The sequence below is a fragment of the Lampris incognitus genome, chromosome 7, assembly GCF_029633865.1.
Source record: "Lampris incognitus isolate fLamInc1 chromosome 7, fLamInc1.hap2, whole genome shotgun sequence".
NCBI lineage: Eukaryota > Metazoa > Chordata > Actinopteri > Lampriformes > Lampridae > Lampris > Lampris incognitus.
In genome coordinates this window covers 11554853-11569852 of record NC_079217.1, presented here as the reverse complement: position 1 = coordinate 11569852, position 15000 = coordinate 11554853, and the positions used below count along the sequence as shown (strand labels likewise).

At 46.6% G+C, this 15000-nt stretch overlaps 1 protein-coding gene across 1 annotated transcript in view; it reads left to right on the top strand.

The window, feature by feature from the left end:
- The window catches only part of tenm4 (teneurin transmembrane protein 4), a 196874-nt gene that overhangs the window by 114468 nt on the left and 67406 nt on the right, over positions 1-15000 (top strand). The window contains exons 14-16 of the mRNA XM_056283755.1: positions 2976-3122; positions 4038-4254; positions 9547-9666. Coding sequence (XP_056139730.1) covers positions 2976-3122; positions 4038-4254; positions 9547-9666 — 484 coding nt within the window. The remainder of the gene's footprint in view (positions 1-2975; positions 3123-4037; positions 4255-9546; positions 9667-15000) is intronic.

Sequence of the window (15000 nt, the reverse complement as noted above, 5' to 3'; positions counted from 1 at the left end):
TCTGAAAGGGGTTGCCAATTAAGTTGAGGCGATGCCAAGAAAGAGCGGGTCTTTATTTATCCTCGTAATAAGCATTCGGCGCTAACTAATCATCTGTCTCCGCTGTTGGCCTAACAGGAGTTGTTTGTCCGTTTGCTCAGTAAGATGCTGGCTGCTGTCTAAACACATCTAGAGGAGGTAATAACCTTGCTTCCTGCGACATTCGCCATTAATAGTTATCCCCTTTCACCAGAGAACCAAACAAAAAAATCAGATGAAGCTGTTTAATTTTTGCAAATTTTTCATACCCTGCCCCATTAATCCCACTTATTCAGTGTGATGTATGCTGGGAGCTCATTTTGTTATCTTCCGTGTATTACCATGCACTGCAAAGGACCCTCTTTAGGGCGCAAGAAATATCTTTTCCTTTGCTGCGATACAGCATGTAGACGTATAAAGGAACGACACCAATAACAAGGTGAAGCATGATTCAACACACTTTCTTTGAAAGGGGCTCATAATGCGCCCCTTTTGCGTGCTGCTGACATGTTTCATGATTCATTTATGAATGAATGGTGAACATGAAGAACAGTTTCATTACACTTTGATACCAGACTAACATGACAAGAATACAGTGCGGCTTTCAGTGGAAGTGGGGTTTTTTTCTTCTTCTGCCAAATTGAGTGGCACAATTGCAGAAGGGTGGGGGGGGGCACAGAGTGGTGAAAGCTATTGAACCATTCTGCTGGCACATTAAAGGGAAAATTTGTTTTTCAGCGGAAATTTTAATTTTGGAATCGGTCATGTGACTACAGCGATGCGGCATGAACGTGTAAGAAACTCGCTGTAGATGTTTGTTGTCCACTCGACCATAGATGTGTCATGTGTCATGTCAAGAGTCTCTCATCATCGAGACGTCCGGGTAGCATGGCGGTCTTTTCAGTTGCCTACCAATACGGGGATCGCCGGTTCAAATCCCCGTGTTACCTCCAGCTTGGTCAGGTGCACCTACAGACACAATTGGCCGTGTCTGTGAGTGGGAAGCCGGATGTGGGTATATGTCCTGGTCGCTGCACTAGCGCCTCCTCTGGTCGGTCGGGGGTGCCTGTTCGGGGGGAGGGGGAACTGGGGGGGAATGGCATGATCCTCCCACGCGCTACGTCCCCCTGGCGAAACTCCTCACTGTCAGGTGAAAAGAAGTGGCTGGCGACTCCACATGTGTCGGAGGAGGTATGTGGTAGTCTGCAGCCCTCCCCGGATCGGCGGAGGGGGTGGAGCAGCGACCAGGACAGGTCAAAAGAGTGGGTAATTGGCTGGATACAATTGGGGGGGAAAAAGGGGACCCCCCCCCCAAAAAAGTGTCATCATTGTGTCACCACTGACCATATACATAAAAATGATACCCAGGTCTCGCCATAAAAACAAAAATAAAATAATAATAGTCAAGTCTCGTTTATTTAAAAAGCACATTTAAAACAATCACAGTTGAACCAAAGTGCTGCACAAGCTTAAAATACAATATGAAATAAGTGACACATATGACTATAAAAATATATGTAAAGAATACATAATAAAATAAAGAATATAAAATGTAAACAATAAAAAATAAGAGTAAAAGTGTAAGTATAGTATAGTAATACTATACTTATACTACTAAGAATAATACAATAAAAGGTCTTCAGTTGAGCATGTGTTCAGCACCTGTTATTGGAATTTTTCCAACCGTTTCTCTTTCGAAAATCTCTTTATGTTTTCATTCATGAACATTGTTTACTTTTTTCTAGTTTCACCCTAACAAACACCTCCCCCCCATTCATTATTTCTCTCCTTTACTCTGCCCTCCTCACTTCCTGCGCCGCTCTCCCTCCTCCTCTGTGTGATGTAGCAGCAGCCAGACAGCCGCCCCGCTCTCTCTCTTTGCTTAGACAAAATAGGTCAGCCTGATAGCGGCTTGCTAACAACACAAAGCGTGACAGACTTCTGCGTTTGATATCTGGAGATGTATCCCCTTCTCCCTCTGCCTCATCGAGGGGATACAAGTCAGGAAGCGCCGGATAAATGCCAAACGGAGCTGGGAAAACAGAAGCGGAGAGGCAACCCTGCGTTACACAGCCTTCTGAAGTCCCATCCGCAGAAATACAGACGAATATTTCACCTGTTGTTCTTCTCTGGCCCGCTTTTCGCTCCCGGGGGTCACAGGCCCGAGAACACAGTTTGTACAAGCAACCCCCCCCCCCCCACCGGTATAACGCTATCGAGCCCAACCTCATCCACTGCCTGCTGTTTTGTTTTGGGGGTTTTTGTGCGCTGCTTCTGCTAATGACAGTAGGCGCACTCTCTCTGAAGGGATAATCTTATTGATCGCTCCGAACGGTCTTGAACGATTTATGGGGGGGGGGGGACAAATAACGGTAGTGAGCTTTTTCAGTGACTAATAGGAATTCATTCAGTACGATTCATTCTGTTCTGCAGTCGGTAATAACGGTAAGCTCGGGCCGTACGGATGGACGTGTTTGAAAGCACGTTAGAAACCCGATCCAATTATGTACGGGAATGCCGGCGTATACGCCGCCGCTCTCGTTGCCCAACGCCACCGCGGCACGGATACAGCAGGCCAAGCCGCTGTAGTAATGAGTGAATATTGATCTAGAAGATCCCTCTTATCTGATTTTACTGCAAAGGGATATGAGAAGCTTCACAAAAGGTGTATCAAATTAATCAGCTTCATCCCCCGCGCCATTACTGCCACCACCCTTGCCCATTTAAAAGTCTTAAAAGACTTTAGTCTTTTGTTGGTAGAGAGATATTACAAGACTTGAACCGTCTTTCCATTGTTGTCATTGTTGTTTTTTTGGGGTTTTTTTTTCCCTCCGATGTCCTTTTCCCTGGTATCATCCACAATCTACAGCATTTATCTGTGTAATCCATTCAGCCAACCCTAGTTGATATTCTGTGCCGACCTCTGTCTTTGTCAATTTGTCCTTTTGTTTACACAGAGGGCTGTCCTGGTTTGTGCAATGGAAATGGTAGGTGCACTCTGGGTAACAATGGCTGGTACTGCGTGTGCCAGCTGGGCTGGAGGGGCACCGGCTGTGACACCTCCATGGAAACTGCCTGCAGTGATGTCAAGGACAACGACGGAGGTAAAATCCCTACAACAACAACAACAAACAACACGGCCTTCTGACATTGGCCCGGGGACGGGGACTGTACACTTGACATCGTTTGACTCCAGAATGAAAATTCGGCAGCCAGCATAGGATGTGTCCTCCTCCCCCCACTGCCACGAAATGGAACAAAATGGGATAGCAGGAGTTTGCCTGTTGATTATACATCAGGATTGGTTGTGGAGTTGCACTCCCCTTGCAGGTGGGCATGAGAAATGGCGTCACCCGGACAACCGGCTTTTTTAAAGAGCAGGGTAGCTGGACCAAGGCACATAGCATGTGCTGGCCCCAGGAGAAAGCCCCCGACTGGCCCTCTATCTAGCCCCTAGCAGAGCCAGGCACACACAGACAGCCTGCCAAGGGGGCTCTGCATCGCTGTCAGGGCAAAGTTGGAGCCTGGCTTCCCTTCTTCCGGACCGGATTCCGGGCCCGGGCTTTGTACTAGCATTTCTTATTTATGCATGGGGTCTGTTCTTGTCCCCATCACTGTGCCGGGACCACAAGGCAACAATTGCAAAGACTGAGAGGTATCAGGCATTTGACAGACTCCCGACAGGAGGGTTTATTTTTATCACCCATCTGGCCAGAAAGGCCCCTGAAAGCAGAGGGTGGGGAGACCAGTGACCCACTTCAGCAGAGGAAAGTGCATTGCGTGGCGGCTTTCAGAGTCTTTAATTATTTCCTCAAAAGTGTGAGATATTGCAGTGGTGTTGAGGTGTTCTTGGGGAAAAGACTTGGATTGTGAGAGGGGGGTGGCTCAAATCAGACGACGAAACAACGACCAGGACGATTAATTTGTCTCTGACTGAAATGTACATGCTCGGCTTCTCTCTGTGTGTATCCGTGCCTTTGTTTAAAAATGTGAGCGCGTGACTTGTTTGACCTTGGCAGATGGCCTGGTGGACTGCATGGATCCAGACTGCTGTCTGCAGGCGACTTGTCACACCACCACCTTGTGTGTGGGCTCTCCGGACCCCCTGGACATCATCCAGGAGACACAGATGTCCTCGGCACAGAGTGACTTGCAGTCTTTCTACGATAGGGTACGCTTCCTGGTCGGCAGGGACAGCACCCACGTCATCCCTGGAGCCAACCCCTTTGACGGCAGGTGAGTGAATCCATGCACGGCTCCTGGCAGACATAACCACCGCATGGCATGACAAGGCGAGCACCATTACGCTCATTTAAATGACCCTCTCAACACAATGTTGAATGGGATTCCTAATTTCTTTACTTCAGATTGAGATGCAAATTCAGAAAACTTCGTCATTCACAATGTGTCAGAAATGTGTCTCTAACTTAACAACAAAAAAAAACAAATAATGGGGGCGGCCGGGTAGCGTGGCGGTCTATTCCGTTGCCTACCAACACGGGGATCGCCGGTTCGAATCCCCGTGTTACTTCCAGCTTGGCGGGGCATCCCTACAGACATAATTGGCCATGTCTGCAGCCCCATTCGAGGGGGGGGGGTAGTGTGAGCCTCCCACGCGCTACATCCCCCCTTGCAAAACTCCTCACTGTCAGGTGAAAAGAAGTGGCTGGCGACTCCGCATGTGTCGGAGGAGGCGTGTGGTAGTCTGCAGCCCTTCCCGGATTGGCAGAAGGGGTGGAGCAGCGACCGGGACGGCTCGGAAGAGTGGGGTAATTGGCCGGATACAATTGAGGAGAAGGGGGGGGGGTAAATAAATAAACAAATAATGGATATGGGGTAAAAATGGACAAAATAAATAGCAAGAAATAAGAACAAATGTAAATATTGCAGTGCAACTATGGTGGCGTGGCAAGTGTGTTTTTGTGCGGTATTACAATGCAGATGTCCTTCACTGTGTGTTTATGATGTTAACAGCAGTTGGACTGAAGGATCTTCTCTCAGTATTTTGGATCTTTTGTCCTCCTAGTTTTCATTACGTCACGCCCGTCCTGTAAGTAATCCGTTACTGCTGCATTTCATTGGTTTTGTATGCTAATTGGGACATTTGGGTAATTGGTTTGCAATTGGATGTACAGTGGATGGCTGTGATTATTTCCATTAGCGCTGACAGTGATCCAGGACCAATTTGCATTAAGCAAACTTCACATTTTTTGGAGTAGTGCTGTTACAAATCAGGCAATGATTTGCAATCTAACTGCAAATCAGTCAGTGGGCTTCAGTCTTAATTTAGACCGAGCCACTTATCGTGCGTTGGTAGCCGCGCTGTCAGGCCCAACCGAGTGTTAAGCGTTTGCCTCTTTTGAGCGAGACTTGTCAAAAATGTGTGCGCGGCGGGACCGGATATTATGGTGAGTGGAGGTTAAAATGGTCAGGGAGGGGTGTAATGCATGGTTGGAAGGATGACAGATGGGGGGGGGGTGATTGACAAAGAGGGAACGTGGCACAAAAAAAAAAAAAGGTGAGGCTCATTCCCCGGCATGGGAGGCATCTCATATTCATGTATTGTGATTACTTTTACTGTAATCCATCTGAGGCCCACTCTCGGAGGCAGCGCTCGCGACGCCCTGGAATCTGAGATCCTTTTCATATCAGGCAGGAGGGCTGTCAAGGAGTCCCGTATGAGTCCCCTGCCTCGCTTCTCCTTTGTCTCCCTCTCTTTTCATCTTTAATCGTTTGTGAGGCTGTGCCACCTTATTTGCATCCCAGTTGCTTACGGATCTCTCTCATCTCGGTCCCTGGAAACGCACAACAGTCAAGACAGAGGAAAAAAGTTAGTTGGAAATATTCCAGGTTTTTTTTTTGTCTCTAATTTAAATTGATAAAAATGACGTTAAAAAAAAAAGAAGCAAATCAAAAGATTTGCTTTTTTAACAAAATATTCATTTCACGGTGTGGAGTGAGATCTCGTGCTTTTTATCTGTCTTTTTTTTTTTTTTTTTTAAATATGGCGGCAAGAGAGGTTGTGGTTTCAAACGTCGCTATTTTTAGTCCGGCGGAGCTAATGCTTTGTTCGTGAAGTGGGAAAATGGTGTTCAAAAGCGCCCTCGTTCAAGCGGGATCATTTCCTCTTACTATAATTTGCAATATAACACATCTAAGCGCAGGGTGTTTGTCAGGATGTGCAGTTTTGTCGGATCACGTGTCTATTAGCTAACCTGATGCTGCCCGTCTTTTCTTGTTAGGTTTGTTGTAATGTCCTCGTGTCTGCAGCGTTCTTGTCAAAACCGTTGTGCATTGCTCTTCTTGGCTTTCTCGGGGTCGTGCAGACGTTGCAAGACGGCGACACTGGATTTGCAATTAGCAAATCTCAAAAATATTATTTGAATGATGTCGGCTGTCCTCCAGCCTACAGATAAGACCGCCTGCTGCCTACTTGCGTGTGTGTATATGTGTGTGTATGTGTATTTCATCCTACTTGATACTTGAGAAAAACACTTGTAAAATGCCATGTGACACTCCGCCTCATTGACATTTCCCTGGCATTCAAGAGCCACTCCACATTTTGCAGCTCTTCACTGGATAGAGAAGCGGAGAGAGAGTGGAGTACGGCTGTCTCTCCCAAGAAAATGCGGCCATAAATAAGTAAAAGTCGAGAATCCAGAGATGAGCTGCAAGATTGGAGGCTTCGGCTCACCTAAAAATATCAGCGATAATCTATTATTCATGCCTAGTATTCATTCCCCACCCGCTGACAGATATGAGCAGTTATGACGGGGGGGGGCGCTAAGCCTCAGATGAGCCTCACAGGCACAGTCTCAGCATCTTCCTGATATGCCCACCCTGGTCACCCGATCATCCCCTCATTGATCCTCTAACCACTTCCTCATGCTAGTAGACATGTTAGACCGCTTCTTCTGATGTCTCCCGCCGCAAAAAAAAAGGGCTGCAAAGGTGCCGCTGAATAAGGAGTATGCCGTCGCATAAAGCCGACACCCTCTCCACCGTGACACACAATACACGAGACTGCCGGATCCAAGCACCGGCTGCTGACTGGAATAGTAAACAGCAGCTTTGTCCGTGGAACAATTTGGGCAAAGATTGATAGCGGGCTTACAGCGGCGAGGCAGAAGCTATTCAAATCATTTACAGGCCCGCGCTTTTATCTTTTTATTAGTTCTCTCTTTTATTAGCATTAGACCATTAGTGTCAAAACATCCTCCCTGGTCATGTTCTGTGTTTTCTTCCCCTCGGTGTACTCTCTCTCCCCCTTTTACCAGCATTATGTAATTGGATTGCTGAAGATGTACATTGAAGCCCCCTCATTTCATGTTGTTTAACATGCCGGGGAGCAGAGCGACGAGGGAAACGGGCTTAATTGAATGATTGGACCACCTCATATTTATTGTCCTTCATATGCTGTTATCTGAGTGTTTGTGTGGGTCGTGATTCCCTCCCGTAAAGCGTAGCGTTTGTTAGCCTTCCGCTTCGAAAGCTCCCGATACTCGAAGTCGAGTCAAGTCAATTTGATTTGTATAGCCCCAATATCACATGTCACAAATACGCCTCAAGGGGCTTTACAGCAACACAACATCCTGTCCTCAGACCCTCGCATCGAATAAGGAACAACTCCCTAAAAAAAAACCTTTAACAGGGGGGAAATCTAGGAAGAAACCTCAGGGAGAGCAACAGAGGAGGGGTCTCTCTCCCGAGACGGACAACGTGCAATGGATGTTGTGTGTACACCATTTACAGAATACCACATTGAAAGAGGGTAACAGAATTATAATGGAGTTATAAAATGTATGAAGAATATGATGAGGAGGACGCCAAGCGGTGTCCAGACGCCACCGGAACAGCCCAGGACCCGAGCCACGCGACCGCCATCGCCATGTAAAAAAAAACAAAGCAGGATAACAAAAGTTATACTTGAACCTGGCATGCTTTTTAATACTGCCAAGTAATCAAGTTCACTCTGATTCTGGGAGTCTGGGAGCTCCATCTCCATATTTTTTCTTCCCCCCCGTATTTTACAAAGCAGAATGTCCTCACTTTTCCTCGCTTTCTAGCCTAGATGGCGTTCCTCGGAACGTCTGAAACCAGGGGGTTTCAGACGTTCCGGGGTCCCTTTCGAGTTTGCGAATCCTCCTGCGTGGCTGAAAATCTCACGTGGCGAGGGGTTTCCGGAGTGGAGGCTTCACGCTTTCTTTGCCGCCCCTCCTCTCGCCCGTATTTGATGTCAATATTTAAATCATTTGTCCCGAGAGCGAGAAATCCCTTTCTCCACGTGGTTCACAGAGGCAGGAAGGAGATAGTTCCACTTTCATGGCTCCATCTTAAGAGAATGTGGACGCTCGCCTGTTCAAACAAGATGTTCTAAAATAAACTGCCGGCATGAATGATTAATCGTAGACCGTCAGGCCAGCGCTGGGTTAACCTTGCCTGTAATTCTATGTAAATGCACCCAAGTCTTAGCACATGGGCACAAAGATTGAGAGCAGTATCTACTTGCTTGTTTACAGAGCAGTGGTGGACAGCCAAGGTCTTCTGAAGGGGACCTGGCCTAATTAACATATAACTGGGTTCCTGGGGACCGGGATAGTTTGGGGTGAATGATCTTGCCTCTGGTAAGGACATGTTGAGGGCAGCCACTAACACGTTAATGTTAATTGTTTCCAGTACATGGCAGTGTTTAAAACCCAAATGCATTAAAAAATAGCCACGGTCTAATGAAACAGCGGCGACGAGGCATTTGTTTGGGCAGTTATTTATTTAGTTATTTATTTATTTATTCATCGCAAACCACCTCAGAAATTATGGCCGACCATGAGCCGGGCCTTGCTAATGATGAGGGCAGAACTCGACAAGGGGAGCGGCGATACGGCGAGGTCTCAACTCGCCGGTTCAGTAAGATTAGGACCTGAATTTGGACGGCTTCCCACAATCGATTGGTGGGGACTAATGATCAGATCTAATTCATGTGGCTTCTGGAGACCTAACATTAGTCTGGAAACCTGTCAAGGTCTTGATAACCAGACAGGCAGGTCAGACAAGCCACATTCCTATTACGCCATTCACTTTCACATTTCCACATCCCTCTAACTGCGTACACGCCGTGTTCCCGTCATTCGCTTTTCTTTAATTTTGCAATTTGAAGATAAAATCCTTTTTTTTTTTCCCCCCCTTAGTTTTAATGGCAGCAAAAGCAAAGTGAACTTTTTTTTTTGTCTTATTATCCTTCTTTTTTAAATGGGAAAACCAGTGGAGAGTTGTTGGGACATGATGGTCTGTCACCACCACAACATGTTTTTCTGTTGCAGTTATTTGCTTTTGTGTGTTTCTCTTCTATTCCTCCCTACTTATGTGTTTTTCTCAAACCCACAGTTCATAGTTAAATTATTCATCAAAATTATATTATGGGACAGAGAGTGCTGTGCTTTTCCGAAGCTATTATGGGCACACAGGTACATAACAGGCCTGTTCTTTGCTTGCGTATTTGTCATTTTGTTGCTCATCCTTTCTCGCCCACAGCCATGCCTGTGTCATCCGTGGACAAGTGGTCACCTCAGATGGGACGCCCCTGGTAGGAGTCAACATCAGCTTCATCAACAACCCATCCTACGGTTACACAATCACCAGGCAAGATGGGAGGTAAGAGTACACCCTCCTACACACACACACACACACACACACACACACACACGACCAAATGCATAATCCCCTTCCAGGCTACTGCAGTTTAAAAGTTGAACACATGTCCACTAGGGCTGCAACAAACAATTATTTTCACAATTGATTAATCTTTTGACAATTTTTTAGATTAATCATTTAGTCTGTTAAAGGTCAAAAAAGGCTGATGAATGGGCGTCCGGGTAGCGTAGCGGTCTATTCCGTTGCCTACCAACATGGGGATCGCTGGTTCGAATCCTCGTGTTACCTCCGGCTTGGTTGGGCGTCCCTACAGACACAATCGGCCGTGTCTGCGGGTGGGAAGCCGGATGTGGGTATGTGTCCTGGTTGATGCACTAGCGCCTCCTCTGGTTGGTCGGGGCCACTGTTCGGGGGGGGGACTGGGGGGAATAGGGTGATCCTCCCACGTGCTACGTCCCCCTGGTGAAACACCTCACTGTCAGGTGAAATGAAGCGGCTGGCGATTCCACATGTATCGGAGGAGGAATGTGGTAGTCTGTAGCCCTCCCCGGGTCAGCAGAGGGGGGTGGAGCAGTGACCAGGACGGCTTGGAAGAGTGGGGTAATTGACCGCATACGATTGGGGAGAAAAATAAAAAAAAAATGCTGATGAATGCCTATCTTAAGTTTGCAGAGTCCAAATTGATGTCTTTAAACTGTTAACAAACAGCCAAACAAACAAGCAAACAAAAAACCCTGAAGTATTCATCTCATAATAATATAAATCAGAGGAGGGCAAGCAATTCGTAGAATTTATACAACCAAAAAACTTTACTTTAACGCTGTGGTATTCAGACTTGGCCAACTCAAAGGACATATTGGCTCTTTTTTTTTTTTTTTTTGAAAGAGCCACATTATAAAAAATATGCTTCCTCGCCCAGCCTTCGTAGGGGCATAGGTTGCTGTTATTGGGAAATTGGATTATTAACTTTACTGCTTGAAACTGTGAATCATGCTTTTATGGACTGCGCCAACTACCACACTGAAAGAGGCCTCGTGCAAGCAGAGCTGTCAGAAATTGGAGTTACAGATCGTTCTTTGAGATCGATACTCAGCACAGAACATTATGAAACAACAAGGACTGTTATCAGCTTTCTCCATCGCACTGGACTCTACATAAGGATTCAGCTCATTCAGTGGAGTTCTACAAATGACCTGTCGAGGGCAGCAGCACGCCTTTACTGTGTCTAGTCTGCCGTAAATTCATTAGAAGAAGAAGAAGAAGAAGGTTACCGCTGCAAGTTACGTTACTGCTGAGGTGTTGTGTCTGCAGGCCTCAGCTATAAGCTGGCTAACTACTGCATATCTGGCGGATGTAGACGCTAACTGGCCTGTGAGATCAATAACAAATCTTTAAGTCTCGATCTTACTACGTTTTTTAAACAATGTAAGATTAGCCTCAATGTTGGTAATCACCCAGCACCTGCACACACTTTTGAGTAACTCTGGTATTGTTTACAAAAGTGGCAGCCCGTGGGCGTCTGGTTGGCGTGGCGGTCTATTCCGTTGCCTACCAGCACGGGGATCGCTGGTTCGAGTCCCCGTGTTACCTCCAGCTTGGTCGGGCGTCCCCTTCAGACACAATTGGCCGTGTCTGCGGGTGAGAAGCCGGATGTGGGTATGTGTCCTGGTCGCTGCACTAGCGCCTCCTCTGGTCGGTCAGGGCGCCTGTGCGGGGGGCAGAGTGATCCTCCCACGCGCCAGGTCCCCCTGGTGAAACTCCTCACTGTCAGGGGAAAAGAAGCGGCCGGGGACTCCACATGTATCGGAGGAGGCATGTGGTAGTCTGCAGCCCTCCCTGGGTCAGCAGAGGGGTGGAGCAGCGACCAGGACAGCTCGGGGGGGGTAATTGGCCAAGTGCAATTGGAAGAAAAAGGGGGACTAAAAAAAAAATGGTAGCCCATTAAATCCCAAATTGGACCAAATAAAAACACAAAGTAGATCAATGGTGGTACATTTTGTATCGCAGCTGATGTTATTTTGACACACACACACTAAAAACACAGAGACAATACATCACTGTGTGAATATGTTTGTGGTCAGTTATTTTTGGAATTTTATAGATCAATTTAGATAAAATAGAGGTGAAATAGTGATCAAATAGAGATGAACTATTATCACTCAATGCACTATAGAAGCACAAGATGTCTTGTTAACCTCGAAAGGACACAATAATCACCATGATGAATTCAGTTATTTCATAATGATTTGGTTGATGCTTTTTATGTGTGTGTATGTGTGTATATTTATATATATACATATACATCTACATAATGGCAAAATAACAACGGTTGCGATACAAAATGGACCACCATTGATCTGCTTTGTGTTTTCATTTGGTCCAGTTTGGGAGTTCTCGGCTCAATTCCCAGCAAAATCAAACAAAGCCCTTCTGCATCAGTAGCATTGGGGGGGGGGGGGGTAATGAAATATACCAATACAGAGCAGCACACAACAGTGACTAGGAAACACAGTGCAGATGGTCATTATTTGTCTGACAATGCAAGATCCATAAAAAATTCCTCTGCTTGCTACCTTTTTGTTTACTGAGCAAAGAAATTAAGGCCCCTTCTTATCTAACTCACTCTCTCACCACTACAGTGTGCTTGACCGGTAAATAGCATTAATCTCTGTTCTTTCTATGTATGCATGGATCTATGTATGTATAGTTATGTTTATTAAAATTTGAATTCAATGAAGCTTTTGGGGCCCTGCATGTGCATTAAAGTTGAACCTTGTTCACAGTAACACCGCCGTTATTTTCGTTCTGTTTTCACTGATATCTTGTTAATTTCATTGTTGCAAGAAATGCAATCAAAACATGTTACTACTGGCCTTGTTTACATAGTAGCCATACAGGCAGTGTCATTATGATGTGAGTTGGTACAGTCCGGTCCATTGCTCCTATCGGTGACTCGTCACTTCATCACAAGTAGGCTGTTAACCCATTTTGAGGAAGACGGATCCTTGCGCTGGCTCTCTCTAAGAAACCCTGTGCCATCCGCTCTGCAACATCTGTACTGCATATGCACAGAGGGCAACAGAGAGGTTGTTGAGAGAGAAAGGGTTGCACCAGAGAAGAGAATGCATGCCTTTTTAGTCGTGTCCGTTGCATTAAATGTAACAGCTTGACATCATGAATGCAATGAATATTTAAAAAGAATCATACCCATGTAACTTTGGGGGATGTCCTCTGTATGTTGTATTTTTACTCCCAAATACAGTATTCTGATTTGATCATAAACACACACACACAGAGTGAGTGACAGAGATTCTCTAATCCACAGTTGCCCCTGTATTGCTCTCAGTAGTGAGGCAAGTAAGACCCTGTGGTAAGGCGAGTCATAGCCCCTGGCATGGATTGGTGTGTGCTCCCAAAGCCCCACTTCCCCCTGACACCCTCCATCAGTCAGTGACATTTAAAAAGCCCGAATCTCTACCACGGGTTTGATCTTGATCATTCTCTTTCTTCTTCACAATCCTTTTCATTTTTATGCCGATCTCCACTCCTTCGCTCCTCTTGCAAAAGATCTCTCATCCTCACCTCATCACCTTCACCTTCTTTCATGCTTCCATCTGTTCTCCATCTCTATGTGCCCAACGTTCCCCAATCCCATATCACTGTCGAATTATTACACCCACCCCCACCCCCACCCCCGAGCACCATCCTCTCCCGTGCATCCCGTGCATTCACTAGGCCATGGCCTCTATTCTGTTCCACTGCACCGGCTCTTCTCATATAATGCCCCCCCCCCCCCATTTCTGCACACATCCATTTTCCTTATGCAGCTCTCCTTTTCTTCCAAGCAAAAGCTGGGTATTCTTTTCTCCCATCCAGCATAAGTGTAAACACTACTCCATCTCCCAGGTTCCCCTGTAAACATGCCTAGTCTCCTGCAACTCCCCTGCAATCACTGTAAACAGGCTCAGTGCAGCGTGAAATCAGAAATGCACCTGTTCAGCCACTTAGAAATGGGAAAGCTGTCTCAACTCATTTTTATGATGGGTTCTTTATTGTCCAAGGGCTTAGCTTTTGAAATTACCTTTCCCACTATCTGGGAAACTTTTCTGACTGGAACAAAGGGGTTCTTATAGTTTCTTCACCAGTGTGTAGCCGTCATCTAACTTGCAGGGATTAGAGACATGCATGTGTTTTTTTTCCCCGAGGTTTCTCTTCCATTAATGATTAAAAGCTGCAGTGCGTTCCAGACTATTCGGTATTAGTTTATGAAGGCTCACCTCGTTCTTTTCTCTACATCCTTGAGAGTCAGGGTGGATAACGACGGCCGCTCAGTTAATTATAGATATACATTGACTAACACAAACAAATGATTGCTTATCATTTATATGAGTAGCACCAAGCCCATTGGCAGGGTGTCCGAGCCTGAAGTATTACTTGAGGACACAAGCAAAAAAGGCTGGTGTAGGTACCTTAATAAGGTTTGTCACATGGCTTAAGGCTGTTGTCATGATTGATAACAGCCAGTGAATCCCGTCATCGATTGGCCACACCACTCGTGGGTACCTGTCCAGAAGTGTTTTGAGTGTGCGTAGACCGGGCCCCTTCGGGTGTCACGCGTGGACCACTGACAGATCACATCGGCGCAAAGGCACCGCTATCTCAATCCCCATCAGCTCTGCAGCTTCCATTGTGTGCCTCTGGGCAGCCTAACTCCACTCACACCGAGCCAAGGGCAAAGCACCAAGGGCGGAACAGACCTTTGTTTGTTGCCTCAGCCAATCAGGCACATACCCTTCAGGGGGGTGGAACTGAGCAGACTTTTTATAGTATCCCTTACTAAGAGGAAGAGGGAGTGTGCCTAATTGCGATGCCCCAGACCACAGTAAGGACTCACTATTTTACCTGTAATTCGGAGGAGAGCTTTTAAATGTGGGGCTGAGGCCTCGTCCCAGGGGGGACACATATGACCAGGTGCTAATTGGGTCTACGGGAAAGGTGAGAGGCATAGTACATGTGTGCTGCAGGTGCAGGTGAAACCGCAGGTGCATGTGTGACGCTATTGCGGTGCAGCAGTTAAAGGTGATGGAAAGTGCAGCCTTTTTACTTAGTGCCGCTCTAGTCAGACCAGAGGCAGAACGCCCCTTTATGCAGCAGTAGACGCGATCCCATTGCGGGGCTTTTGGAACGACGTTAGCGTGGACAGCCCTCACCTGAGGGATCAATGGAGAAGTGGGGGCGGCCTCCCCTCTGCAGCGCCATGCCTGTGCCTCACACGCCATATTAAAATTTGAAAGCGCCACACTACACAAGCACGGTGATGAAATAGTCACGTTA